General features: G+C 48.0%; 2 protein-coding genes across 2 annotated transcripts; one reads left to right on the plus strand and one right to left on the minus strand.

The window, feature by feature from the left end:
• The first annotated feature begins 1,366 nt into the window (after nucleotides 1–1,366).
• LOC311132069 (uncharacterized protein) lies at nucleotides 1,367–16,433 on the plus strand. The gene is given in 4 exon segments (XM_084165242.1): nucleotides 1,367–1,658; nucleotides 7,496–7,717; nucleotides 7,719–7,860; nucleotides 7,864–16,433. Coding segments are annotated over 3 exon segments (5,718 nt in total). The 5' UTR covers nucleotides 1,367–1,658; nucleotides 7,496–7,511; the 3' UTR covers nucleotides 13,234–16,433.
• Nucleotides 16,434–23,148: 6,715 nt separating this feature from the next.
• Nucleotides 23,149–26,020, minus strand: LOC311132005 (UDP-glucuronosyltransferase 2A1-like). Its single transcript, XM_084165169.1, has 6 exons — nucleotides 25,187–26,020; nucleotides 24,585–24,733; nucleotides 24,342–24,473; nucleotides 24,002–24,089; nucleotides 23,681–23,900; nucleotides 23,149–23,578 (listed from the first exon to the last, which is right to left on the minus strand). Exons 1-6 carry the CDS (start codon nucleotides 25,908–25,910, stop codon nucleotides 23,296–23,298), a joined length of 1,596 nt encoding a protein of 531 aa, XP_084021295.1. The 5' UTR covers nucleotides 25,911–26,020; the 3' UTR covers nucleotides 23,149–23,295.
• Nucleotides 26,021–26,250: the final 230 nt, after the last annotated feature.

The raw sequence follows: 26,250 nt of genomic DNA on the forward strand, positions 1-26,250 counted from the left end.
GTGAAAAATCTGTCGATGTGCCCTTGAGCAAGGCACTTAACCCTAATTGCTCCTGTAAGTCGCTCTGGATAAGAGCGTCTGCTAAATGTCAAAAAATGAAAAATGAAAAAACAATAACCCAAAATCCACAAAGAAATGGTTGACTGACCACAAAAAAGATTTTGCAATGGCCATCAGTCTCCAGACTTGAACCCCATTGAAAACCCGTGGTTTGAATTGAAGAGGGAAGTCCATAAGCGCAGAGGAAGGATATCAAGGATCTGGAAAGATTCTAAATGGAGGAATGGTCTAAGATCCCTCCTAATGTGTTCTCCAATCTCAGAAAACATTTGAGAAAAAGGCTCAGTGTCGTTATCCTTGCAAGGGTAGGGTCCTGGAGGACTGAAAACAGGGTTGCCAATAATTGAACAATAATTACTAGTTAAAGAAAATGTATTTTTCTGAGCAATTCTATTAGTATAAAATAATCTAAGTTTCCCAAAAATTGGAGCATGCAATAAAGCTCTCGCTCTCTCTCTATTTCTGTGTGACTTTGTCGAACCAGGGACGTATTCACAAATGCACACCGTAGCAAAACGTTTTGCAACGGAAATGAGTTTATTGTTGGACAAGTTGAGGTAGCCCCTCCTCGCTTCCTTTTCTTCCGTTTGGTTTCTAGTGAATGTTTCGAAGACGTTCTGACAACGACAAGGGAAGATGTTATCATTTTGAAATAAACAAACACGGCAAGGCCACGCATATGTATTTTGACTGTCAGTCAACCAATCAATCATACAGCAGAGCAGGGTGGAGTTGGCCTTAGGGTCACACACACTCACGCAGTGAACCTCAAACACACACCTGACTTTTTCGTCATCGTTCATCCCCATAAACTTGAACCCTTTTAACAGAGGCAATAAAAACAGAGACATCATGTCCCTGTCATACTCTCTCTCTCTCTCTCTCTCTCTCTCTCTCTCTCTCTCTCTCTCTTTGATTTCTGCTCCCCTCTTTCCGACAACTTCACTTCCATCGGCCATCCAACTATTGTCTGTAGTCTCTCTCTCTTTCTCCCCCCTCTCTTTCTTTCTCTCTCTCTATCCTAGTGCCCAGGTTTTTTTTGTTGTTGTTGGCATCGCTCCTGTTTGTTTTCAGCCATTTTGGGGACTGGCAGTGCTCGTAACAAACTGCTTAAATGGCGTCCTCTGCCTTTCTCTCTCTCTCTCTCTCTCCCTCCCTATCTCGCCGGGCTTTGTGTATGTAAAGTAGTGTGCGTGTGGTTGGAGAACAACACTTCCAAATAAAAAGAGGATTGGATTCGGGGGGGGGGGGGGGCCTGAGGCTGGGGCGGGGAGAATAGAACGGGGTGAAGAAATTCACTTGCTAAAATACTGAGAATCATGTGCAAAACTGAAGTGAGAGAGAGAGTGGAGCAGGCGAGGGGAAGAGAGCGAGAGAGAGAGACCGAGTGAGACAGAGTGTGAGAGTCGCTCCTACCCTCTGTCTTCACACACTGCTGCCTGTGTGTGCGCGTCGTCTCTCCCTGCCTGCACTCTCTCACACACACACACTCACGCAGACGCACGCTCACACAGACCGAGGGAGAGAGCGGATAGAGCGAGCAAGAGAGAGAGGAGGGAGAACACATCGCAGCAAGATGCAGCAGGAGGTTTTCCGAGGTACGTTGTCTTGTTGTGTGCTTGCCTAGCAGTGAAAGGGAGGCTGATATCTTTATTTTTCGTCTGCTTGTTTTTCTCAGTCGCGCCATCGCCTGGTTGTTTTGTATGTCAGTGTGTGTAAGTGTTGGTGTCTGTGTACTACGTGTGTGTACTGTGTGTGTATACTGTGTGTGTACTGTGTGTGTGTGTGGGGCCGATAAGAGGCCTTGTCTCCCTCATCCTCCCCGGTCTCGCTGGTGCACCACGCAGTTCTTTTTCAGGAGCGATGACTCGTTCAGAGATTGTGATGAAACTTCAAAAATCTCTGTGTCTTCTGCATCTGCATGAAACACTCCAGATCGGGGGTCTAGCTAGCGTGTGTCAGAGCTAGGCGGTAGACGTGGGCATGACATGGGCTTTGTATTTTAGGGAAACCTTTTTTCACTGTGACTGGTCAGCCAATCTTTCTCCATCAACTGAACTCCCAAAACGACACAAGGAGTTGGTGAGAAACTGGCACATACACGTCCCTGATAGCGGATCTAGCGCCGAGGTTAAGCTATTCTCGTCTCTCCTGTCTGTTCTTTGGTGTGTCATCAAAATATCCTCCTCCTAGTGCCAGGTTGTTATTTTGGAAGCAGAAGGAGGTTCTTGCTAAGCCTTGGAGGGCATTTTGACGTCACAGCCCCATTGTTGTTTTCCTTACCAACCCTGCTTCCTTACCAGTCCCTCTGCCAAATATGTCCACATTCCTGGTCACCATGGCCACCAAGCCTCTGCCTTCACTGTATGGGAAATATGACCCACAGGGCTTTAGGGGTCAGAGGTCAGGAGTTATAGGGAGCCTCGTTGCTTAGCGCCAGTGGCAGTAGATTAATTTCCAGCTAAGGGTTTTCTGTTTGACTTGTTGTTTGTTTACTGTCTAGACTATGTCAATGGCATCCAGTGGAAGACTTGAAAACCCTGGCAATGTTGGTTTTGCGTACAATTTCCACTTAAGCCATTCCAATTGTCCAATTCTGAAATTGAGATTTCAGCATTCAACGTTTCGCATAAATCTCTTGTTGATATGAATGATTTACGCAAAAGTATGATTTGGCCAGAAGTTTGAGTTATGATTTGGCCAGAAGTTTGAGTTATGATTTGGCCAGAAGTTTGAGCGTCTATAAAGTCAGGATTTGGCCCTTTGCTGGGTGATGCCCTCTAGTTGTACAGTTGAGATTTTTTTATTTTATTTTTATTTTACCTTTATTTAACTAGGCAAGTCAGTTAAGAACAAATTCTTATTTACAATGACGGCCTACACCGGCCAAACCCGGACGACGCTGGGCCAATTGTGCGCCGCCCTATGGGACTCCCAATCACGGCCGGTTGTGATACAACCTGGAATCGAACCAAGGGGTCTGTAGTGACGCCTCAAGCACTGAGATGCAGTGCCTTAGACCGCTGCGCCACTCGGGAGAAATTAAGAGAGCAGAAGACAAAATTCCGTTGTTCGCTGTAACTATGGACAATAAAGTTGTATTGTTTTACGCTGCACACACCTAACAGACCTGCACTGTATCTTCAGAAGGACAGTGTGCAAAACTGAAAATGGTTTTGGGAAAATTACCCCAAAAAGGTCAGTGGTGTAGTGTTTCCACTCTCTCTCGTCTCAAGGTACTTTTTTGGGTCGTCCCGTCCTCCCTAATGCTCCCATGATTCTATTACAGGGGTCAGAATTCTGGTAATTATGTGCCGTGTTCAGAGCTAACGGACCATGGAGTGTGGCATTTTAACATGGGGCAGGCTCGCTGGTGCGTGGAGTGGCATGCCAAATTGTAGCGATACCATAGGTCACACTGAGGGAGGGGTGGGGGGAGAGGGCCATGTTGACACGCTGAGCAGGATCTGAAAGACAAGGAAACCATGAAATATGGACAAGGAAGAGATGTGTTTGAAGTTACACTACCCACCCCTCCTCTCTCCACCCACCACTCCTCTGAACCACTCCCCGACCCATACCAACCTCCATTCCTCCCCTCCTCTTCTCCTCCTCCTCCCTCTGCCCCATCTGGCTGGCTCCTCCGTTTTTTCTGGGCCGGGGGGTTGTGGAGAGTTCAGTGTCTCTCCCTCTCTCTGTCTCCAACGACAGCCCCCTTTTCACGGCCCAACTGGTGCCCCCTTCGCTGGCCGTTCCACACTGGGGAGAGCCCAACCAACACCTTCCTATTTCCACAACCCCTCTCCACTCGCTCACAGTGCGGAACGGGTAAACCCCCCTCCCCCCCACACACTCCAATCCAGCCCCCCACATTTCCCCCTCGAGTGCTGGCTGAAACCCACCCACCAGTCTCTTGCAGTAACTAGTCTATGGCTGGGCTGTACATATAAAGGAGATCAGAGCCATTGCATACTAACTGATTAGGACTTGAGGTACTTTTAATAGTAGCATGGTCACTGTGACCCGAGTGTAGCATTAATGTTTTTCTTCTCTCACAAATTTCCTCTTGCTGACATTGTGATTCTGCCTAGTGTTCTTCTACGTAGCTTAGTGAGTCATTTGTGTCACACGAACCGTACCTGCACTTGCTGTTCTGTTTTTTAGTGTTTTTGTTTTTTTCAGCACCGTGGGTGCAAATAGATGTACAATCTTTCAGCGGACATGTTTGTTTGTGCAGAACACTGTGCTTCAGAAGGGCACTTTATTTTGAGGGGGCGAGGCTGGGTCCTTGGCACTCTGAGGGTCAGACGCTTGCTTGCGTGTGTGTGAGGGGGGAGGGTGTGGGTGCATGCGCGTGAGTGGTGCGTGATTGTGTGTGTAAAGCCGCCCCCCCCCCACCCCCCACCCCACCGCACCGCACCGTCACGCTTGGCCAGTCCGTTGTTCAGGGCCTGTTTGTGGAGAGGCAGTTGTGTGCGTCACAGCAAGATGAAGAGAGAGAGGGGGCGGCAGATGCATTTTCCTGTTTGCAGCGCAAACACCAGATGAAATCGTGACATTTTTTTGCCCTCACGCTGTCTCACGTTGTGTCCGCCTACGAGTAACTGGCGTCTAAATTACATTTTTTTGTCATTTAGCAGACACTCTCATCCGGAGCAACTTGCAGTAGTGAGTGCATAAATTTTTTGTACTTGTCCTCCATGGGAATCGAACCCACAACCCTGGTTTTGCAAGCACAATGCTCTACCAACTGAGCCACAGGGGACTAATATCACAGTAAACATCCACGTAATTCTCAAGAAGACACATCTACTTTAAAGGGATACTTGGCTATTTTGGCAATGAGGCCCTTTATCTACTTCCCCAGAGTCAGGTGAACTTGTGGATACCATTTTGATGTCTCTGTGTCCATTATGAAGGACGTTAAGCCCTATTTGGACGGGATAAGTTTTACTGGGGGAGCTCAGCTAATGTAAACATGTGCACAAGCACAAATCACTTGGCATTAATTTATTATTCCAGCCCTAAAAACCTACTGTTTCGGCAAACTCCCAGGTCCTCTGATAATACTTATCCCCTGCGAATCGTCATCCCTGTGTTTTGAGGGACATTACAGAGTTTAACAGGTGCTGCACCCAGTTTGGATAAGAACATGGTAACAAATTGATGCTTAAAACAAAGTGCTATGCACGTAGCATACAGATGAATTAACTGTTTTGTTACGTATCAACTTTCCTAGTGCAATACTTCTCTTTTTAAAAGATGAAGTGGACGATATTGTGCCAATTAATTGATAAATTGCCAAATACGTCAGGTAATTAAATGTCTGCATAGCTTACAGTTCATGGTTCTTATTGATATGCATTATTATTTTGACTTTCTCTGAACTGAAGGTCATTAGGCCAATATTAGGTTATCCCTAGACGTTTGAAATATCTTCACGCCTAGAAGAGCCTCCAGGCTTCCGTCATAATGGTCCATTTTGAATGAGAAAAAAAAAGAATTACAGGGGCAGTTTGGTCAAACTAATCCCGTCCGAATCGTCCACTGGAAAAACTGACATGCTGGGGTAATAATTACATAACCGACGTTCTATAGTAATACTAGTCCCGTGCGAATAGGGCTATAGAGGTAGGTTGCCAAAATCCCAATGTATCCCTTTAACTATGTACACACTTCCTGATAATCTGCATAGTCACTGTGTTTGCCTGTATATCTGGGTAAATAAAGAGCAATTGGGTCTAGCGGTGTAGTTGTGCGACTTTACTGTAATAATAATAAATATGCCATTTAGCAGACGCTTTTATCCAAAGCGACTTACAGTCATGTGTGCATACATTTTTACGTATGGGTGGTCCCGGGGATCGAACCCACTACCCTGGCGTTACAAGCGCCATGCTCTACCAATAGAGCTACAGAGGACTGTGTGTTTCGTTGTGTATCATTTTACCCTATTTCACTGTGTAGGTGGCATGTCCCTTTCCCTCTTTATGTCCACTTTCTTCAAAGCTCCTCTTATTCTGTTCTGTAATTCAGTTCATTCCACCTATACAGACGCTCTGCTCCCCTGCTTCACCCCGTTGTTTTGCATATAGTTTTACAAGCAAGGCCATCCATGACATCAGTAGTTTGTTTTTGTGGCCGTGGGTGCTTGCCAGTGCCTGTATATATGACTGCATGCATTTATGCCCATGGGGGTGTGTTTGTGTCTGTCTGCCTGTGCTCTGTCTGCCTTTCTGTCAGCCTGTGTTCCTGTTTCCAGCCTGGCCCTCTCTCTCGCTCTCTCTCTCTCTCTCTCTCTCTCTCTCTCTCTCTCCCTCTCCCTCTCCCTCTCCCTCTCCCTCTCCCTCTCTCTCTCTCTCTCTCTCTCTCTCTCTCTTCCCTCTGCAATAACAGTGCTGACCTAGTTTCTGCCTGTTCAGGGCTGCCTGTGGAATTTTACAGAGGCCTTGCTGCTCGACAACACAAGCAGAAAAGCATGACTGTGGATTTTTCTTTTTGTCGCATCATTAAGGCTTCAACATCCATCTCCCCCTATCTGCAGACCCCACAGAACGGCCTGTGCTAAATAAGTAATTACAATAAAATTGCCTATTGCAGGCGAATCTGCGAGCTTGCGTGTATGAATAGATAGCAGGCGAGTGGATCTGCCGCAATCGCTGCTCGAATTAGAATGGAAATGGGAAGCGCCCCGTCGATCTTCGCTCATCCTCTCGAGCTTAGCTGCGACAGAACCGGATGCAGCGGGCGGAAAAACACCCCTCCTCCACAATCCTCCCCTACCCTGCCTCCCTGCCTCCCTCCCTGGCTTCCACTTTCCTTCCCTCCCTCTCTGCCTCCCTCCCTTCACAAATAATGGTTAGATTCATGGCCGGCAGATTCTGACCACTACCAGGAATGGGGCAGCAGGCTGTGATGAGAATCACCCCCCTTTTCCCCCACCATGTCTGTTTAAACGGGACCTATTTGTTTTAAGTCCGCAGGGCTATGGGATGCAAGTCAACACTCTATTCTGGGGGAATCTTGATTAAATCTTGATTAAATCTGAACGGCTTCCAATTAGGCGACATGAATGTTGTGACACAGCCTAGATGGATCGCTGGAATTTCTTTCCAGTCTCTGCGTGCTGAAATCTAAACCAGCACTGCCACATATTCCTTCCTCTTGCTCTCTTTCCCTCCTCTCGCCATTCCTTTTTGGATTTTAACATCAGTTGACGTTTGTTGCGCTCTGAAGCATCTTTAAACATTTTCTTAGCATAATTTCCTTAGCATAATTTCCTTAGCATCATGAAGGATTCTTTTTTGGATAGGAAAGGGTCTAGTTTTTCTGGTATTATACATTCAAATTTAGCACTTATCCACAGCGACTTACAAAACACGCATGCAAGGATCCATTCAAGCTGTAACACTCATCTCTTCTTGTCGTTTCTCAGGTTTTGGGGGCCGGTCATGGTGTCCTGGCTGGAGGTGTCGGACCCCCTCCACGCAGGCCTCTTCCTGCCGCGCCTGAACAAGCAGCGCCTGCCCGCCGGGCCTGCCCTCTTCTGTGACGTCAACCTCATCGCCACCAGCAACGCCAAGTTCGCTGCCTGCAGCCAGTACTTCCGCCAGCTGCTGCTGTCGACGTCTTCCCTACTGCCTACGACTCCTGTATTAGACTGACGCCATCCGCCATCCGCCATCTACCCCCTCTTCCGGGCTCATCCAGGGGGCTGAGCTGGACCTGGAGCTGCCTAACCTCCTGTCCAGTGTGCTATCCAACCTGCTCGACTTCATCTACTCCTCCCGCGTCGCCCGCTAGGGCTCCAAGGGGACCAGGCGTCTGTCGGAGGCGGGCCTCAGCCTCGGGGTGCCCATCTTGACCCACCTGGTTGAGGAAGAAGAGGAGGAGGAACCAGGGCAGATGAAGGGTAAAAGCAGGCAGGGCCGAGGAGGGGAGGCCATGATGGAGGGGCTGATGAATGACGAGGCAGACGGCCCCGAGAACGCTAAGATCACCCTCAGCTTCCCCCTCAGCGCTGCCCTGCCCGCTGCCCTCACCGTTCACAACCACCGCTCCTCCTCAGCCACATCCTACCCCTGCCGCCGACACCCCTCCTCAGCCACCAAGGGGTCCAACGAGGGGTCAGCGTGGAAACTGGATGCCACCACCACGGACAAACGGCCGCCCTTTAAGCCCCCCCAGCGGGACAGCTCCCCGTCCTCTTCCTCCGCCTCCTCTTCCCCTTCCTCTCCCATGGATCTTACCGAAAAGGACATCAAATCTCCCCCGCCTCTTTTCAAAGCAGGTCTGGACTCCCAGTTCCACAGGTTCCCCCCCAGGTCCTCCAATGGGCCTATAGGGTGTTACCCAGGGGAGGGTCACAGACTGACCAATGGCACGGCCTCACCCTCAAAGACTGCACAGATCCTGTTCAACCTGAGCACTGTGGCTTATCGGGGCCAGGGGGGGCGGGGCACAGAAAGAAAGGAGAAAACAGGAAAAAAAGGAGGGAGGGTGGGCAGCCCCCAAGTTGGAACAAACCTACACCCGCCCACCCTCCACCTTTCTCCACCTCTTCCTCACCCCTCGTCCTCTTTCACTCTTCCTCCTCACTCCTCCTCCACCCTCCCAGATGGCCCCAAGCCGGAACTGATATGTGGGGTGTGCCACCGCCTCTTCAGCTCCGCCTCGTCTCTCACGGCCCACATGCGGCTGCACCGTGGCGGCCGGGCCCTCAGCTGTCAGCACTGTGGCAAAGCCTTCATCCATAACAAAAGACTGCAGTCCCACGAGGCCTCCTGCACGCACTTTCTGAGCCCGGCCCTCCCATCTAACATCCCCCTTCTCCCCATCCTTCCGAAAGAGGAGCCCCTGGAGGAGGGGGAGGTTAGGGTGGAGGGAGGACAGATTCTGGGGGCAAGTGAGGAGGATATGAAGCCTGGCAAAGGGAAAAAAGGGCGAGGTCTCCTGGTTCGGCACGAAGGCGACGTGTCAGAGCTGGTGGGGGACGAGGACCACTTCGTCAAGGTGGTGGACGGCCACGTCATCTACTTCTGCTCGGTGTGCGAGCGCTCCTACATGACCCTGTCCAGCCTCAAGCGTCACTCCAACGTGCACTCATGGCGCCGCAAGTACCCCTGCCACTTCTGCGACAAGGTGTTCGCCCTGGCTGAGTACCGCACCAAGCATGAGGTGTGGCACACGGGCGAGCGCCGCTACCAATGCATCTTCTGCTGGGAGGCCTTCGCCACCTACTACAACCTGAAGACCCACCAGAAGGCTTTCCATGGCATCAGCCCGGACCTCATTTCCAGCGAAAAGACAGCCAATGGTGGTTACAAGCAGAAGGTCAACGCCCTCAAGTTCTACCGCCTGCTCCCCATGCGTTCCCAGAAGAGGCCCTACAAGACCTACAGCGACTCCCTGGCCAACGGCCTGCTGCTGCCCCCGTCTGACCTCTCTGCCGTCCCCCTGCCTCAGCCCCTGGACTGCAGCCTGCCTGACTCCCTGGACCCCAGTGGCCTTCACAGCCTCATCAGTTGCTCTCTACCCAAGGGTGTGAAGCCTGACCCTGACGAGATCCCTGCCGGCTTCCCCCTCACAGTGGGCCTTGAGCAGGGAGAGATCCCCACACTGCCCCCCTCTCTAACAGGCATGGCCTTAGGGAGAGTAGCTGACAGAGAGGCAGAGTCAGAGCATGTAGGTAGCTGTGGCAGCAGCTCCAAGGCATCCGTTCGTAACAAAGTCAAAACTCCCAAGGTCAGCGGTAGCCCAGAGTTGGGTTTGTCCTCTGTCATTACATACGGCCACTCAAAGCCTTCCGTCATAGTGCACGGCACAGCGGCGTCATCCGTCATTGTCCATAGCAACCAGGTCACCTCTGGGGCCGGGAAAAGCCCCCTGAGCAGCCCCTCCCCTGAAGCTAGCAACAGCCAGACACTCCCCAAGGTCAGTGCAAAGCCTGTTAAAATTCACAGGGAAAGTACGGAGAGCCATAGGAAGAGAGCTAAATTAGTGGACAGTTCAGGCGCCACAGAGGAGTCGGAGAGGAGATCAGAAACAGGTAGGTCCCATCATAAGTCCCGCAAGGGGCACAGCAAGAGTGACAGCTCCTCAGCCAAACAGTCGTCCACAGGGACAGAGGGCAAAGGGGCTGGGCCGCTGTGCCAGATCACGGTGCGGATAGGCGAGGAGGCCATGGTCAAACGCAGCATCTCCGAAACTGACCTCAAGAGGGACAGGAGCCCCGCTCCTTCCAGAACCAAAAGGACGGAATCCTCCCCACAGGACGCCAAGGAACCTCGCCACTCCCACCACCACCATCATCACCACAAACACCGCTCCCATCGCAGCTCTAGCATCGAAGCTGAGGGGGAGAGAGGAGGAGATGGGGAGAGAGAAAATGGAGAGGGGGACAGCCGGAAGAAAAGCCCCAAAGCCCCGGGCAAGGTCAGAGAGTACTACTTCCGCCAGGAGGTGCGCAAGCAGTGGGAGAGTGAGGACGATGAGGACAACCTCTGGAGGCCCTACTACTCATACAAGCCCAAGAGGAAGGCCCCTCATGCCCACAAAGCAAAGAACTGGCAACGCAAACTCCGCTACAAACGCTCCCTCCGGCTGATGAGGAGGGCAGAGAGACTCATGGACCATGTGAACAAGGAGGCGGAGGACCAAGAGGAGGAGGATGGAAAGATGGATGAGGTGGAGCAGGGTGAGGGGGAGGTGAAAGATCACATGGAGGAGGGAGAGGTACCTGAATCCCTCAGTACTTCCTCTATACCTTCAAAAGAGAAGGACAAAGAGGGGGAGGAAGAAATCGGGGAAGCCCACCTTAAGCCCACTGATCCTCCCCTGGTCTCTCCCCAGCCCCCATTGTCTACCTCAGTCTCCCCTATGGACACAAAACGCCGGTCCTGGTCCGATGGGAGTGCGTCGGAGTGCGATACATGCGGCCGCTGGTTCTCCAGTTCCAGGAAGCGGGATAAACACGAGCTTTGCCACTTGCTAGAGTTTGTGTGCCTCCTCTGTAGGGCCCCCTTCCCTTCCAGAGACCAGCTAGAGGACCACCAGAGAGCCCAACACCCCAAAGCCCCCGACCCCTCGTCTGTGCCATCCCGAGCAGGGTCTCAGTCACGAGATGAGGGCATGGAGACGGAGATTGAGTTAACAGAGGTAGACAGGGCAAGAGAGAGGCTTATACTAGGGAAGGGAAGTCCAAGTCGCCTAAGCAGGAGGTCGTTGGCGAGACACACCTGTCCGCAGTGCCATAAGGTGTGCAAGACATCCTCAGCGCTAAACCGCCACGTTAGGCGCCACGAGTTAAGCAGCTCCCCGGAAAGAGAAAGGGAGGAGACGCAGACAGAGCCAAAAGCAGCAGCAGAGACAACAGTTAGCACTGTTAGCAAAGACGTAGATACCACGAGTGACCATGTTCCCGGTGTTCAGTCTGTCCCAGTTATCAGCTACCCTATCCCAGAGCCACAGCATAGTAGCGAGGGCATAGAGCCGCTGCAGTGCGCGAGCCAGCCTAGCGAAGTGAAAGCAAAGCACCAAACTCCAACACTGTGCAGCGACCCTGAACACAAAGAACTTAATGAACTCACAACTCCCATTCCTGACAGAGAGCCCAGTCCACAGATTATTCAGCCCCCTCCAGAGATCCCCATGGCCGCTATTCCCACAGCCGACCGGCCCACACCATCTCCCTCCTTCTGTTGCTCCTCGGCCCTCCAGGGCGTGCTGGTCATGAGCAGCGGAGCTGAATGTTTGGACTACCGGACCCCCAGGAAGAGGAGTCTGGAGGGGCAGGACCACAGGAGGACCAGCCCTGCACCTGTCACAGGAACACCCACCGCTTCTCCAAATATGCCCCCGACCTTGCAGATGAGAATCAGCCATACTGCTGCTCCTCCGTCCGTTGCCATGACAACAGTGCCCCTCCAAGGGGTCTGTGGCGTGAAACAGGAGAGGGATATTGTTGGAAAAGGACTGAGGCAGGGATGTGGGATGGGCCTCCTCCATCATGCTGGTTTTAAGGACTCACCAGTGGCCCAAGATCTCAGGGTCCCGCCCTTGTCCAGGAGCCCCAGTCCCAACCAAGCACAAGACCTGACCATGTCCTCGATTCTAGCCAGGGAGAGGGAGGTGGAGAGGGAAAGGCAGAGAGAATGGGAGAGGGAGATGAAGAGAGAGCTGGAAAGGGAACAGGATATGGAGAGAGAGTTGGAAAGGGGGAGGCAGAGGGAAAGGGATATGGACAGAGAGCTGGGAAGGAGGAAGCAGAGGGAGAGGGAGATGGACAGAGAGCTGGGAAGGGAGAGGCAGAGAGAAAGGGTGATGGAGAGGGCTCAGCAGTCTAGGGGAGCATCACTACACGAGCAGCCCAGAGACATGGAGGGGACCCTCCTGGTACCCAAAGAGGAGCCAATTAGTCCCGCACCGTCCCCGATACACACACCCATTCAAACTACTATTAACAGCCCACCCTTGCAGAGGCGGCCCTCCAAGTCCCCTCGCCGCTCCCCCACTGCCATGGACCTGCTGATGCAGGCCAACCGACAGGCTGCCCAGTCCCTGCATGGCACACAGGGCCTTGAGAGGTTTCAGTTGCCCACTGGGTCGGTTAGTTGCAGCGACCGCCCCTCGGCCCATGCCCTGCTGCTCCCCCGGGCCCCCCCGCCATCTGAGGAAGAGGCCCTGGACCACTCCCCAGCGCCATCCAGAGACCCTCATAGAGGGGAGGTCACCACCAGGGGATACCCTATGCAGGACTACCCCCTGCCCCTCATCGTCCAGGGCGGCTACCGCTCTGGCAAGAAGCAGGAGGACAACCTGCTCATGTCCTACCCGACGGGGCCTCTCGCCTTCGGGCCGCTGGGGAAGATGGTGCCTACCGGGGATCTTGCCAAACTGCCGTTCTACCCCGACCCCTACCACCTGCTCTACGGGCCGCAGCTGCTGGCCTACCCCTACAACCTGGCCACCTTGCCCATGGCTCTAAACATGATGGCCCCCGGGGGGGACAAGGTGGAGCCGCTGCCCTTCCTTCCCGCCCTCTTCAACTACGCTGCTGCAGCTGGTCCCTACGCTGGCATGGCACCACACCACCTAGTGGGCAACCCCAGCCTCTACAACAGCAGCGGCGGCAGCAGCAAGAAACAGCGGGACAACAGCAACGGAAAGTTGTAGAAGGTGTATAAAGAAACGACATCTGAGGAATATTTCAAAGCGGACGACCAGTCTGGAGAAGGAAGGGTGGCATCGGCTCCTTTGTTCTGAGTACACTTGCACAGTCCCCTGCCTCTCTTTTGTAAAGTTGCGATCAGAGCCTAAGCGTTGAATCAGGAGAAGGGATGATAGGAAGAGGGGGAGTGAAGGAAAGGGGAGGAGAAACGAAATGACAGATCCCCCTTTCCTCTGGCTGTCCCCATTCACCTCTGGTTTCTGTTCTCATGTCTTTCTGTAGTAATAGTTCTAGAGATTAATTGTCCTCTCCAACTTATGACAATATCTATAATATAAGAATAACAACAGCTAACAGGGTGTGTTTTGCGGAAAATTTGTTTTCGGTCTACTTCCCTTTCTGTTGACCACATAATAATGATCATAAATAAAGGAGAGGCTTGTGTTTTAGGGACGGAAGGCAAAAAGGACATCATTCAACACAGTGGGAGTCAGAGCGTTAAATGACACTGTGTGAGTGAGTGTGTGGTGTGAGATTGCTTTAGTTTATGTGAGCATGTACATGCACAGTATGTAGAAATGTTTGTGCACGCTGAGGTGGGCTTCTGTTTGTTTGGCGTGTGTGTGTGGATTTGTGTGAGTGGCTGTGTGGCTGCAGTCTGCCATCTCAGTGCTGATCATTCCATGGGGCTCTGAGGTGTTAGCAGCATTCTAACACTAGATGGACTAGGCATTATAGGTCCGTGCATAGAAGCATTAGAAGGAATTCCTCTATTCCAGTTCACAAAGTAGCAACTCTAGCTAACCGTTTGGCTGGAGTAGATTCTGTATTTGCGTCAATTACCGATCTTGTGAGCTTATGTTGCCTCCACTAACCTAAGACGATAGTGGCCAGATGACTTTCAGTCCGGGTCTGCTTAGAGGTTCTTATTAGTTTTTACCTTGTGCATAACAGCTGGAAAACATTCCTAGAAAAGGGGGGGGGGAAGACTTGACCCTTGCTGATATGTACATGTACTGTAGCTGGCCACTGGGTGACAATCATAGGCTAGTGTAGCCCATACACTTCCAGTTCTCCTTGTACTCATCTCATTTCTTCCAAGGATTGAAAATAATCAAACAAGAATCAGTCAACCTTTTTATTCTTGTGGCCTTTTTGCTCCCCCTGATGCCCCCTGGTGTCCACCAAAGACCCACTCCATTTACTAGGCCGTGTTGAAGAGAGGGGGAGTGTACAAGGGAATACATAGAGGTGGAATCAGGGCAGGGCAATTCCTGTGATATCCTAAGAGAGAGAGCGATTAAAAGAGAAACACAGAGGCCAGGGCGCACCTAGGTCAGTACCCTCAACAGAGCTTCTTGATGTAAAATCAAAACAACCCCTCCCCCTTATCACTGAAAAGAAATAGAAAAGGACAACGAGAATCGAGTCGGAAGACGCAGGAAGATCACGCCACACTGAGGTCTGCTTGTCTCAAACAGCTTTTTGTGTTCCAATGGCTCCTCTCCTCCCTCCTTCTGCGCTCTGGGGTAGAGAAGCGAGGGGTGACGTAATTGTCTCCCACAGAGCTGGTGTTGAAGGGCCGGGCTTAGCAGCATCCATTGTGCCGCTCTGAGTTTCCCAAAATCCTGTGGGACTTTTTCTGTTCTGAGTCTTTCTCTGTGTGATTTATGTGTTACACTACGTCGTTTGTTTTGTTTAACTTTTTCTACCCCCTTTAGCTAGCTAGACAGAAGTGGATTCAGCAAAAGGGGGTTTGAGTACACTTATAAATATGAATGTAATTTTAGTCAAGAGGTTATTGAAGTACAAAATGCATTAAAGGTAGATGGATTTAAGTTTTTCTGACTTGAAAAATAACATGTGTAAAGAGCCGTTATGAAGTCTGGTATGCATATTTACTGTACATCCCTAGGAACTGTATCCACAAAAGCATGAGCAACACTCGCTTCCTAACAGTTTATATCCTCCTAGGTATCCAAAATCTCTCACTTTTTCTTCCCCATAACTTTGTTTCTTTTTTCTTCCTCATCCTGTTCTCAGTTCTCAAGCTCTGTTTTGTCTTGGTGGTATTTGTTCCGGAGTATAACCCCTTCAAAAAGAGCAGCTGCCACGTTTATTTCTCAGAATCAGTATGGGAGCTGTCCAATTATCCCCCTTCCTCCCCAAACACACACACACTTTACACCGCCTCTTTGAAGTGTGTAATATGTATGTGTGCGTGATGACACCGCTGCGCTGTTAGTTTCGGGCAGGAGGACGAAAACACAGCGTGACCAACCACAGCGGCTTGTGGCCTCCACATGGGTGTGGTTACAAGCCGTGTTTTGTGCGTCTCTGTGTGTGCGTCTCTGTGTGTGTGTGTGTGTGTGTCTGTATGTGTGCGTGTCTGTGAAAAAAGGAAAACCAAAACAAATCTGCTTCTATGCAGCATATCCCTCGGGGTATAGGGACCTCCTGTATTTTTTTGTTGCCTTTTTCAGTGGTTTTGTTCCAGAGCCCCGCTCCCTACCCAGCTGTAAAGACTCTCCATACTATACCTATCTGAGGCCATTTCACTAGATGGACATATTTGTGTTTTGTAAAAAAACATTTCTTATGCCATAGTTTTGCCATCATGGCAATCAATCATTGACCAAACGCCTGCAAATAGACATAAAGAGTGAATTCTGGTGATGATATACACATTTACGGTATGTTTAGTAAGTTCAAATGAATTGTGCCTCCACTTTGATATATTTAAACGTAGCTGTATTGAAATGGTGAGGATCTTCCAGATTTCAGACAAGGTGCCTTTTTATGGCATAAGAAATGTAAATGGTATATGGCTGAATTGATCAAAATGGCAAATAACTTGAAGAAAAATCATGTGGTTTAGTGTGTTATGAAGCTGGTCATAGTTCTAGGGGTGTGGCTAAACTGTTTGGTATTGTGTATGTTTAGGTAAATACTGTGCCATAGTTTTTAGAGTCCACAAATACGTTATCGTTTTTCTTTCTTCTTCAGATATATAAAATGTTTTAATGTTGCCTGATAACGTTGTCTCTGGATTTGATACAAAGGCTTGTAGCCACAGCTCTCCCAAAGTCCCTTGTTTTTGTTTTCTTCCATGGTTCTTCTCCTCTTTCCCCACTTTCTCCCCTCTCCCCCTTTTTCTCCTCGCTACAATCAAACAAATAAAGTATTAACCTGATGACCCAACAGAAAGAAAGTCTCATGTCTGATTTGAACATCTGCTCTGAGATAAAAACCAATATGCCCTATTATTTTAATAATTGTATAACGTGTTCCTCAACATTCTTTGTTCTCCACAAGGTGAAGTGGTGGTTGGTACTGTGTTTGTTGAAGCAAATTCAAAGTACATTACATAACAATAGCTGGTGTTGGACTACACCCCAAGCAATACAGTTAGCTGTTACACTTGTAAGGGGGGGGGGGGGGGGGGGGGGGGGGGGGGGGGGGTTCACTAAAGGGAGATATTGGGTTAAATCTGGGAAATGATAGGGTTATTAGGAGGTAGTTAGTGAAAGGCTTTGCTTGAGGTCGGAAGTGATTTCCAAAACCAATGTCTATTTCCGAGAACATTTTCTTTTTTGAAACCCCTCTTAAGAGTGACACTCGGTGGCACAAGAAGGAACTGCCACATATTCTATCCCTGTAATGGAAAACCATTGAACTCTTCTCCAGTTAAACTCTGTGGAATCCAGGTTGTCTGGTTACTACAGGAGCTTTCCAGTAATACACTGACAGGGGCTAAATGTTAATCAGGGCATTTGACTTGCACTGCAGGAGTAGAACAGTGCTGATCTGGAAGTGGTCTCAACCACCAATCACTAAAGCAACTTACAGATGTATTTTTAGATGCACTAAAGAAATCATCTCATATTTTGCAAAAACCTGGGTGGTGATGTCATAGCAAGATGTCGGGACACTGTGACATAAAACCAATCAGACAAAATATTTTGTGATGATAGCTTTCCCATTGCAGGGTGTGAGGGAGGAGTACTCTTGTTAGCATCACCGTACCCTTCCTGGAAGCGGAGTGCGTCCTCAGATGACCACACAGGAATGCTGCAACGTAAAGACACCCCCAACACACTTAGCCACTGCTCTCTCAGCCAACAGTCAAGGTCTCAGTGGGACTGGTAAACAACCATCAGTCGACTAAGGTCACTCCCCAGCCAACACTGATGTCTGTTTGTCCATCGCTAGAGATGTAGTGGTGGATCACATCAGCCAGAGGGGACTCATCAGTTGCGATCTCATTATCAGTTGATAAAAATCATGCCAGGATCTCTTGTACTGTAAGAGAATATTCAGTATTGACAAGTTGGTCTCGGATGGTCGATGAGCTCATCGATATTTTGTCCTGCGTTCTGTTGGTTTGCTCTGTCACTGACACTTTTCGGCTTTCCCCCTCCTCTCTTTCTATTTGTCTCTCGCTTTATTTTCACTGGTTTTCTGCGTTTCACATTGCACTTTCCCTCTCTCTCACCCACAAACAGTTACATTTCACATTTTAGTCATTTAGCAGACGTTCTTATCCAGAGTGACTTACAGTTAGACATAAACAAGCAACAAATACTCCTGGGAATCAATAGCCGCTGCAGATGTTGGCATACACTACATTACCAAAAGTATGTGGTCACCTGCCCGTCGAACATCTCATTCCAGAATCACGGGCATTAATATGGAGTTGGTCCCCCCTTTGCTGCTGTAACAGCCTCCACTCTTCTGGGAAGGCTTTCCACTAGATGTTGGAACATTGCTGCGGGGACTTGCTTCCATTCAGCCACAAGAGCATCAGTGGGGTAGGGCACTGATGTTGGGCGATTACGCCTGGCTCGCAGTTGGCGGTCCAATTCATCCCAAAGGTGTTCGATGGGGTTGAGGTCAGGGCTCTGTGCAGGCCAGTCAAGTTCTTCCACACCGATCTCAACAAACCATTTCTGTATGGACCTCGCTTTGTGCACGGGGGCATTGTCATGCTGAAAGAGGAAAGGGCCTTCCCCAAACTGTTGCCACAAAGTTGGAAGCACAGAATCGTCTAGAATGTCATTGTATGCTGTAGCGTTAAAATTTCCCTTCACTGGAACTAAGAGGCCTAGCCCAAACCATGAAAAACAGCCCCAGACCATTATTTCTCCTCCACCAAACTTTACAGTTGGCACTATGCATTCGGGCAGGTAGTGTTCTCCTGGTATCCACCAAACCCAGATTCGTCCGTCGGACTGCCAGATGGTGAAGCGTGATTCATCACTCCAGAGAACGCGTTTCCACTGCTCCAGAGAACAGTTATTGTGCTGATGTTGCTTCCAGAGGCAGTTTGGAACTCGGTAGTTAGTGTTGCAACTGAGGACAGACGATTTTTACGCGCTACACGCTTCAGCACTCGGCGGTCCCGTTCTGTGAGTTTGTGTGGCCTACCACTTCATGAGCCGTTGTTGTTCCTAGACGTTTCCACTCCACTTCCACTTGTGGTCCTCTGTAGCTCAGCTGGTAGAGCACGGCGCTTGTAACGCCAAGGTAGTGGGTTCGATCCCCGGGACCACCCATACACAAAAATGTATGCACGCATGACTGTAAGTCGCTTTGGATAAAAGCGTCTGCTAAATGGCATATTATTATATTATTACAATAACAGCGCTTACAGTTGACCGGGGCAGCTCTAGCAGGGCAGAAATTTGACGAACTGACTTGTTGGAAAGGTGGCATCCTATGACGGTGCCACGTTGAAAGTCACTGAGCTCTTCAGCAAGGCCATTCTACTGCCAATGTTTGTCTATGGAGATTGCATGGCTGTGTGCTCCATTTTATACACCTGTCAGCAACGGGTGTGGCTCAAATAGCCAAATCCACTAATTGGAAGGGGTGTCCACATACTTTTGTGTACATAGTGTATTTGCCCTATGGTCACTTTGAAGCACAGGAGGTTGGTGGCATCTTAATTGGGGAGGATGGGCTCGTGGTAATGGCTGGAGCGGAATAGTGGAATGATATCAAATACAATAAACACATGGTGTCCAGGTGTTTGATTCCATTCCATTTGCTCCGTTTCAGCCATTATTATGAGCCGTCCTCCCCTCAGCAGCCTCCACTGGTTTGAAGGTAGGTCTCTGGTGGGCTCACGTAGCTCTGGTTCACTCCAAGTCAGGCGTCAGATCACTAGCCCCACCACTACTACCTCAGGGCTAGTTCAGAGTGAGTGGAATGGATCAACTGCTGTGTAGTTCTGGATACTGGTAGAGGGGCTCGTTGAAGACGATGTCAGGTGGACTGCTGCTGGATTTATGTCTCACTTTGGTGGGATGGGAAGCTGAGGGACAAGGGAACCAACGCGGTAATAATGTTTTGTTGTGACGTCAGAGGTCAGCCTGTGAGAGAAGTAAGAGCTCAGGGATGATAGACGAGTTTCCCCACTATTAATGCTGCATTCATAACCAAGTGGGAAGGTGGTATTCTAACACATACGACTGGGAAAAATCCACTTGAACGCCCCTCCAACTGGTAATTACTAGTGGGAAACTCAACTATCATCCCTCAGCTCCGACTTCTCCCACATGCTGACCTCTGACGTCATCTACTAAGGCAGGGGTGTCAAACTCATTCCACGGAGAGCCTAGTGTCTGCAAGTTTTGGTTATTATTTAAATTTAGATAACCAGGTGAGGGGAGTTCCTTACTAATCAGTGACCTTAATTCATCATCAAGTACAAGGGAGGAGTGAAAACCCGCAGACACTCGGCCCTCCGTTGAATGAGTTTGACACGTGTACTAAGGAAATTACCTCCATAACAGCATTTTTGGCAGTTAAATGTAACAACAAAACATTATTTATAAAGAGCAATCTATTAGTATGGTTTTGTAACACTATGATTGGTTTACAAGTTTATGGTTGACACAGCTTGTGAATGCATTCAACTGGTATTTAAGACTTCACAACTGGTAATTATTACCTTCCCACGTGGTTATGAACTCAGCATAATTACGAGTTTGGAGGGGCTTTCAAGGTGATTTTTCCCAGTTGTATGTGGTAAATACCATCTTCCCAGAAATAGTTCCCCTGAAAAATAAGGCGAAAGAGAATGTGCGTGCCAAGGTAATACAAACCTTTTATTTTTTTGTGGGGGTAGATTAGCTTTAATTTTGCAGATAGATTGTAACTTCCATCATTGTAATTGTCTGCATCACTTCCAATCCCCCATATGTTTTTTCTTCTTCTTGCAAATATATATACAGTGGGGAGAACAAGTATTTGATACACTGCCGATTTTGCAGGTTTTCCTACTTACAAAGCATGTAGAGGTCTGTAATTTTTATCATAGGTACACTTCAACTGTGAGAGACGGAATCTAAAACAAAAATCCAGAAAATCACATTGTATGATTTTTAAGTACTTAATTTGCATTTTATTGCATGACATAAGTATTTGATACATCAGAAAAGCAGAACTTAATATTTGGTACAGAAACCTTTGTTTGCAATTACAGAGATCTTACGTTTCCTGTAGGTCTTGACCAGGTTTGCACACACTGCAGCAGGGATTTTGGCCCAGTCCTCCATACAGACCTTCTCCAGATCCTTCAGGTTTCGGCGCTGTCGCTGGGCAATACGGACTTTCAGCTCCCTCCAAAGATTTTCTATTGGGTTCAGGTCTGGAGACTGGCTAGGCCACTCCAGGACCTTGAGATGCTTCTTACGGAGGTACTCCTTAGTTGCCCTGGCTGTGTGTTTTGGGTTGTTGTCATGCTGGAAGACCCAGCCACGACCCATCTTCAATGCTCTTACTGAGGGAAGGAGGTTGTTGGCCAAGATCTCGCGATACATGGCCCATCCATCCTCCCCTCAATACGGTGCAGTCATCCTGTCCCCTTTGCAGAAAAGCATCCCCAAAGAATGATGTTTCCACCTCCATGCTTCACGGTTGGGATGGTGTTCTTGGGGTTGTACTCATCCTTCTTCTTCCTACAAACACGGCGAGTGGAGTTTAGACCAAAAAGCTCTATTTTTTGTCTCATCAGACCACATGACCTTCTCCCATTCCTCCTCTGGATCATCCAGATGGTCATTGGCAAACTTCAGATGGGCCTGGACATGCGCTGGCTTGAGCAGGGGGACCTTGCGTGCGCTGCAGGATTTTAATCCATGACGGCGTAGTGTGTTACTAATGGTTTTCTTTGAGACTGTGGTCCCAGCTCTCTTCAGGTCATTGACCAGGTCCTGCCGTGTAGTTCTTGGCTGATCCCTCACCTTCCTCATGATCATTGATGCCCCACGAGGTGAGATCGTGCATGGAGCCCCAGACCGAGGGTGATTGACCGTCATCTTGAACTTCTTCCCTTTTCTAATAATTGCGCCAACAGTTGTTGCCTTCTCACCAAGCTACTTGCCTATTGTCCTGTAGCCCATCCCAGCCTTGTGCAGGTCTACATTTTTATCCCTGATGTCCTTACACTGCTCTCTGGTCTTGGCCATTGTGGAGAGGTTGGAGTCTGTTTGATTGAGTGTGTGGACAGGTGTCTTTTATACAGGTAACGAGTTCAAACAGGTGCAGTTAATACAGGTAATGAGTGGAGAACAGGAGGGCTTCTTAAAGTAAAACTAACAGGTCTGTGAGAGCCGGAATTCTTACTGGTTGGTAGGTGATCAAATACTTATGTCATGCAATAAAATGCAAATTAATTACATAAAAATCATACAATGTGATTTTCTGGTTTTTAGTCTCTCACAGTTGAAGTGTACCTATGATAAGAATTACAGACCTCTACATGCTTTGTAAGTAGGAAAACCTGCAAAATCAGCAGTGTATCAAATACTTGTTCTCCCCACTGTATATATATATATATATATATATATATATATATATATATATACATGCATACACATACATATACACATACATATAAATACATATACATACATGTATATACATATCCTTTTAAAAATATATATTTCCCTTTATTACTTTCCAACCCCATCACCCCTTCCCTAATTGGAGTAAACTAGTGAACAACAACGCTTAGGCCTCTACTTCCAGCTTATACATAGTATAATACAAACATTACTTGAGGCCTCTTTACACTACACTAGTTTGACGAAGCATACCAGTTCCACAACACATATTTTTGTAGTGTAAAGAGACGAATCTGGCTTCAAATCTGTCTAGTTGGACAGAATGTAAACAAACATACACCATCAGAGTCTTACAGAAAAAGATTGTAGCCAGAGTGCAGGATAACTGCAGTTATTCTGCAATTACTGCGTCCAAAATACCACAGTCGACTGCAGTTACTGCACTTTTACTGCAGTTTCAAAACTGCAATCTTTTTTTTGTAAGGGAGGTATCAAAGTCTATCGTTGTAAGAAGCACAAACACAGTCTTCTGTACCAATGGAGAATGCTGCGACTAGGCTACTGTAAAGCACTGGAGGAGATGGATGCTTCTCTGAGGGAGATGGCTTGCGACTGGCAGTTTGTGTAAAGTGTCTAACTCTTATTACAAGGTACGGCAAAAGCAGTCATGAAGTGGCAAGAATATGCAGTTAGTACCGATAAAAAGAGTCTGAAACAACACCAACCCACAAGGCTAAACGGAAGTGTACAACTAACGTTAAACTGAACTATTTGTTACATACAGACACATTGCCAGTTTCACAATGTGGATACTGAAGAACATCAAACTCAGCTCAGAAAAACGCGCCCATGATTGTTTCACTGCAATAATACCTGACATTAACATTATTCCAGGGGGATACTCTTATCTTCTGTCTTCTGTCCTCCCTGTTGCACACAACAAGCTTCCATTCCCCCTGTCACAACGGGATTTATGTCTGATTTAAGATGAAATCGTCAACCCTGTTACGGTCAACCCTGTTACGGTCAACCCTGTTATACTTTATTTGGCACTTAAAAGGCACTTACTATAGTACTTTTTTTATTATGTTCAACATGCATATTTGTGACAGAATGTTAAAATTAGGTTAAATAAAACATACATTTTTCACAAAGTTACACTACCCAAAGATATACTCATTTAGTGGAACGACCCTTTAACATCATTACAGGGTGTCACTCTGTCTTCTGTCTTGCTTTAGCTTTCTTGCAGCACTTGCGGAAGCAGAAAATGCATGTTTTAATGGATACAACTATGACGAGTGCCACTATGGCGAGCAGGGCAGCTGCCACATCTAGACAGTGGTACTGGTACCAGCTCAAGTTATGGGCCTCCACCCTCAGGTGCTTAGCCCCTTTGTTACGCATCACAAATTCGATCCAGAACACAGCTGTATCCAAGGGTTTCATTGGTTGGTCGTGGTGGATTCTTGACAGCCTCATCATGCTTTCTTTATACCTGGTGAAAGGGGAATAGAGACAGTTGTTTCACTGCACATTTTCAACAGTTGGTGTGAGGAAACCAGTTAGTGAGGAAACCAGTTGTATATTTGTGTCTTACGATGGATCATTGATCACACTGTTGAGGCCATCCACAAGGTCTTTGGATGTCATCTTGTTGAAGTCCACCATTACAGCAGCTCCCTTGTTTTTCATGTGGCTGATATTATCTGGCTGGTCAGCGAACAGAGGGATGCCCACCATTGGGACTCCATGGTAAATGGATTCATATAGTCCATTAGTCCCACCGTGGGTGACGAAGGCTTTGGTCTTTGGATGACCTTTTTGATACAACACAATGAGAGGAAGTAGGGTTGTTGAACACTGTTGTACGCAAGGACTGTTTATATGTTTATGACCGTTATAAAGAAAGACATATCACCAAGTAAATCATTTTGTGGAATCCAGTCATAAACTCTTGTGTTGGGGGCAAGAGTCTCTGGTTTCTCCCCACTGTATCTCCACAGCACCTATGGTGAGAAAACAGGAATATGAATGAGAATCTGCAATGAAACGGTACTCATAACCAGAAGCTATGGTTTTTTGAAGGGGCCCTGATGGCCAAATTCAATATCTCTGACAGAATTATATGTAAAGGAAAACTGTAAGCTAGCTTGTATGTTTGAATTGTACAAATGGATCAAATATCGGGATCAGGGAGACGATGACACCTCTGCTTATAACAATGTAACAAAGCTATTTTAAGAAAGCAACAGACTAACCTTCTGTGGTATTTGTCCCAATGCAGTGGCTATGGTGTTTCCCCTCTCTTTAGTTAGGTTCTTGATCATGGACCCCAGTGAAAACACCACGATTCCATCATCTCCTGAACTCTGCACAAACTCCTCCATGGCCTGAAATTCAACACAATCTACTTAATTGTGATTCAATGATATCAGCCCAATAGACTGACTTGTTTCAGTATCTTGTAAGACAGTTGATACGTTTGTGTTTAAAAGCCTTACTTCTGAAAGTGGCTTTGCAGGTTTGCAGTGAAGGCCTCCCACAAATTTAAAGTTGGGAAGGAAAGGTCGAGGATACTCAAAGTCCCAGTAGGTCCGTATCAACCAGATATCTGCCTTCCCCAAGATCTCGCAGAAAGTTGTAGGTCTTCCTGATAAATGTCGAGATGCATTATGAAAGAGACGCAGTACTGCTAAATAAGTAGTCCACAAAACCTATACAAGCTAATCAGTAATTATATTGTTACAACTTTTACAGCGGATTCTCTCTCAGAATATAACAGTTATTGTCCTAAAAAAGCAATTGTGTATAATAAGCATTCATTAACAAACATGTTGCAGATTTGCACACAGAACAGCTTTAGTATAGGCCTAGTCCTATATATAACATCAATGGGAAAAGCACTGCTTCAGTCAGAGCTCTGTCAAAGGAGTGCCTAACTTGATTTTGCTTATCCACTTAATCAAAGATATACACGAATAAACCAAGTTATGATATTACATTCTTCTTGTAGATATTCCAATCTTTATAAAAACCAAAACTGAAATTGAGCTTGTGGTGCAAGTACCCTTCCAACTTTTAAGACAAATTCTGATCAACTTACCCTTGATCCCACTGTAGTACTTATCCATGGTCACTAGGCAGTGTATATAGAACAGGCTAGAATGCATCATATACATAACAAAATTGTGGACCCGCTCAAAGAAACTCATTTGGTCTGAGTACGTCAAAGGGGGGGTAGAAACAAAAGAGGGGGGTGCTGGTATCTGCCCACAGTGCCTCTCCATAACCAAGCCAAATGAAAACCTCAACGAGATAATGAGAGGTACATTTAGAGCATCTGCCATTAAGTCACTGCATGGCATCATTGGATCAGAAAGGACTGCGTCAAACTCCCACTGTCTCAGTGTGTGCATAAGCTCTTCATTGTGAAACATGGCATCACACATGTTGAGTTGTAGCGCTGTCATTCTCCCCAACACGTCCCGGATCTTCAGGCCCACCTGCAACATTGAGGCGTTCTGAGCCTCGTACATCCAGAAGTTTAGGAAGTCCTCCTGGAGAGACTCCAAATCATGTCTCTCAAAAGGAACCTTATACACCTTGAAGCTGAAACCCTCTGGTTTGGTATAGTTGACAGAAGGTGAGGCAGAGCAAATCAGCACTGTGACACTATGGTTCCGCTCCACTAGTTTCTCCAGGATCACACGCATGTTGAGCCAGTGACTGAACTCCCCAGGAAAGACCAGCACATTACCACTGTGTGCACCCTGACACCCACAGAGAATGAGGACTGCCACGGACAGCAACAACCTCCCAGACACCATTGTAGAAGAGTAGATAGAGACAGAGAGGACCTCTATGCGTTCAAGGCACCCACATACAGGTTTTGACTAGAATTGTGTAAGATCAACCCCGACTATAAAAGAGTAATGTGTTCTCCTCTGCAGTCTCAAAGTCTATAGGCTACTATAGGTCAGAGATAACCATGGTGCACAGTTGCACACTGCACAGTTGTGTAAAATTTGCCACTGTCTTTCTTCAATGAGGCAGAAGTGCATGTCTAAAACGGCGTATACTCGTTCACCTTTCGGTTTTTGTAACTTCTTCCAGAGTGGTATAGAATAACAGGGTGTCAGGTTTACAATGGGGTATTATAATCGAAGT

This window comes from Coregonus lavaretus, assembly GCF_964263955.1.
Source record: "Coregonus lavaretus genome assembly, chromosome: 7".
NCBI lineage: Eukaryota > Metazoa > Chordata > Actinopteri > Salmoniformes > Salmonidae > Coregonus > Coregonus lavaretus.

Bases quoted from the DNA above. Each gene is read 5' to 3' on its own strand.
- LOC311132005 (XM_084165169.1), bottom strand. From the start codon at position 25,910: ATGGTGTCTGGGAGGTTGTTGCTGTCCGTGGCAGTCCTCATTCTCTGT. The intron at 24,734-25,186 runs GTAAGTTGATCA...GACATTTATCAG, and splicing joins GTACTACAGTGGGATCAAGG to GAAGACCTACAACTTTCTGC. The intron at 24,474-24,584 runs GTAAGGCTTTTA...GTTGAATTTCAG, and splicing joins CTGCAAAGCCACTTTCAGAA to GCCATGGAGGAGTTTGTGCA.